This window comes from Bombina bombina, chromosome 2 (genome assembly GCF_027579735.1).
Source record: "Bombina bombina isolate aBomBom1 chromosome 2, aBomBom1.pri, whole genome shotgun sequence".
Taxonomy (NCBI): Eukaryota; Metazoa; Chordata; class Amphibia; order Anura; family Bombinatoridae; genus Bombina; species Bombina bombina.
Genome location: NC_069500.1, coordinates 444550081 through 444552921, shown reverse-complemented (window position 1 = coordinate 444552921; position 2841 = coordinate 444550081). Strand labels below are relative to the sequence as shown.

Here is a 2841-nt window from a genome sequence, read left to right as displayed (position 1 = left end):
TTATACTTGTCATAGAAGAAAATAACATTTATAAATCTTTTTTACCTCTGGTACAGCCATGCATTGGAATTTAGGCATTAAGATAAGATAAAGGGACAGTAAACACCTTGTAATTACTACATTTTCTGCAGTCTTCCAATAAGTTAACATATCTCTATGTTATTGGATTGGATTAATAAATTATTTGCTTTGCTTACTACTTTAATATTTTTTTTTTTTTATTTTTTTTTTTAATGTTGAAAAAAGTTTTTGGGAGTTGGAATCTAAAATTTTATTTAGAACAACATAATCTGCAATAATAAAATATAAACGCACAGGTTACAGCCATCATGAACAAGGTGAAATGGCAAACGAATCATCTAATTGCTCTACCACAAGAGTATTGTTGCATTATATCAGTGAGATTTTCTGCATTGGTCTATATACAAATAGGAACCATCTGTGGCTGTCATCTTGAGCTATCCTGAGGACACTTTCCAACATCTTCAATTCTAATCTTATTTAATGGAGAGTGTTCACTAAACCTCTCTCTTTAGGGCAGAGCAAGTGCTCTTATGGTCTCTGGGTTATGAACCAACAATATATAGGGAATATTTTTACATTCAGCACCAGAAAAACACAAGATTTGGTCATAATCTTCTCCTTGCTGGTTCTGGAGGCATAAATTCCATCATATTCACTTTCATTGTAAGTTCAGCCTCCGTGGCTTTAAGTTCTCGCTTTGCTTCTTCGATCTTCACTTTAACAAGAGATGGGTTAGGTGCTAAATCCTGATAAGACTTCAGTTTCTCCTTCAAAAGTATAGATTCTGCTTTTAGTTCAGCAAGCATCTTGGAATGAGAGACAAGAGAACGATGTGTTAAAGAATCATCTATCCCTGAAGCTGAGAGCTGATCCTGAGCAGTTTGGATGCTGTATTTATAGTCCTCTGATTTGCCTTTCAGTATTTTCATGTTTTGTAGTCGAACTTCAACTTTGTTTTTCTCAAACAAACATTCTTCCTCTGCTTTCTTAAGATCCTGTTCTAGAGACTTTTCCAACACTAAAGCCTCAGTTAGTTTTTTTCTCAGGTTTGTCAGTTCAAGTTCCATTTCTTGATTGTTAGCCTCTATTGCCAATAGGTCAGAGCTCAGCTCATTGACAGCAGGAATGTAACTTGACAATGAAGAATCCTTTAATTCTAGTGCAACACAACTATCAATTAGTTGGGTCAAATAGTTATTGCTCATTCGGGATAAATTTGAGTATGATGGACCCAAGCTATCGGCTAGAAGTTCCTGAAGGTATTTAGCTTCGGCTTTCACTTCTGCAGACTTTTGCTTCAGGTCATCTGTAACCAGAGCTATATCTTTGTCACGAGCTTCATTCCATTCTGCTAACTGGTGTAAGATTTCAATTGTTCTGTTGTTCACCTCATATTGTGGAATTGGTTTATCACCAAATATATTCTTTAGCCATGTGACTATCTTAGTGTTCCTATGATCCATTACTGGGTTTATTCAACTACTGAGCCTGGCGCCATAACTTCATCTGACCACTACTTTAATATTTAAACTCCACATCGGGCCCACTTTATTGATTAGGAGGAGCCAATTAAGGCTTGCATCTGGAGATAGGGTTGCCACCTCAGCCATATTTTCCTGGACACTTATGAGTTACACATGCTCCAGGGTGTGCAGGGAGGAACATGTATTGTGTTTATGGATAGCACTATTCATATTCTTACCTGCACACCCTGCAGCATGTGTAACTTCTAAGTGTTCTGTATTTTAAGAGATGGGTGACAACCCTATCTGGAGAGCACAGGGCTAACTACTGTTGTGTAAACCAAACCTCAGCAAAAATAATAAGATAACAAACTGCAAATTAGGGAGATACTGTATATATGACAAGGTAAGGCCATGTGCTCCATGACTGGTAAATCACCTGTTCCTGCAAATATATGGTATATGGATAGCTGTATACCATATTAACAAAAATAGAAGCATATTGCCTAATGAACAGTATTGTTTTACATTGTTTCATACACATGTAGACTTGCAATTTACATTCACAGATTAGCAGGTCCACTTTTTTTTAAACAATAGCTGCAAAGATTTAAAGAAAAGTAACCATCTTGAGATTTTAATATAAAATGCTTAGATGCGCATATTAAAACAACTTTGCAATTTACGTTTCATTATTTATTTTGTCCCCTTCTGTGTAAGCTCTGAAAACGGTGACTTTTCTAATTCTGAGACCTGCAAAAACATAATTTATGTAAGAACTTACCTGATAAATTCATTTCTTTCATATTAGCAAGAGTCCATGAGCTAGTGACGTATGGGATATACATTCCTACCAGGAGGGGCAAAGTTTCCCAAACCTCAAAATGCCTATAAATACACCCCTCACCACACCCACAATTCAGTTTAACGAATAGCCAAGAAGTGGGGTGATAAAAAAGTGCGAAAGCATATAAAATAAGGAATTGGAATAATTGTGCTTTATACAAAAATCATAACCACCCCAAAAAAAGGGCGGGCCTCGTGGACTCTTGCTAATATGAAAGAAATGAATTTATCAGGTAAGTTCTTACATAAATTATGTTTTCTTTCATGTAATTAGCAAGAGTCCATGAGCTAGTGACGTATGGGATAATGATTACCCAAGATGTGGATCTTTCCACGCAAGAGTCACTAGAGAGGGAGGGATAAAATAAAGACAGCCAATTCCTGCTGAAAATAATCCACACCCAAAATAAAGTTTAATGAAAAACATAAGCAGAAGATTCAAACTGAAACCGCTGCCTGAAGTACTTTTCTACCAAAAACTGCTTCAGAAGAAGAAAATACATCAAAA

General features: G+C 36.1%; 1 protein-coding gene across 1 annotated transcript; it reads right to left on the bottom strand.

The window, feature by feature from the left end:
* Window positions 1-227: 227 nt before the first annotated feature.
* On the bottom strand, window positions 228-1524 carry LOC128647814 (HAUS augmin-like complex subunit 1). Its single transcript, XM_053700535.1, has one exon. It carries the CDS (start codon window positions 1485-1487, stop codon window positions 630-632), a length of 858 nt encoding a protein of 285 aa, XP_053556510.1. The 5' UTR covers window positions 1488-1524; the 3' UTR covers window positions 228-629.
* Window positions 1525-2841: the final 1317 nt, after the last annotated feature.

Coding starts and splice junctions, on each gene's coding strand:
- LOC128647814 (XM_053700535.1), bottom strand. CDS start 1,487: ATGGATCATAGGAACACTAAGATAGTCACATGGCTAAAGAATATATTT.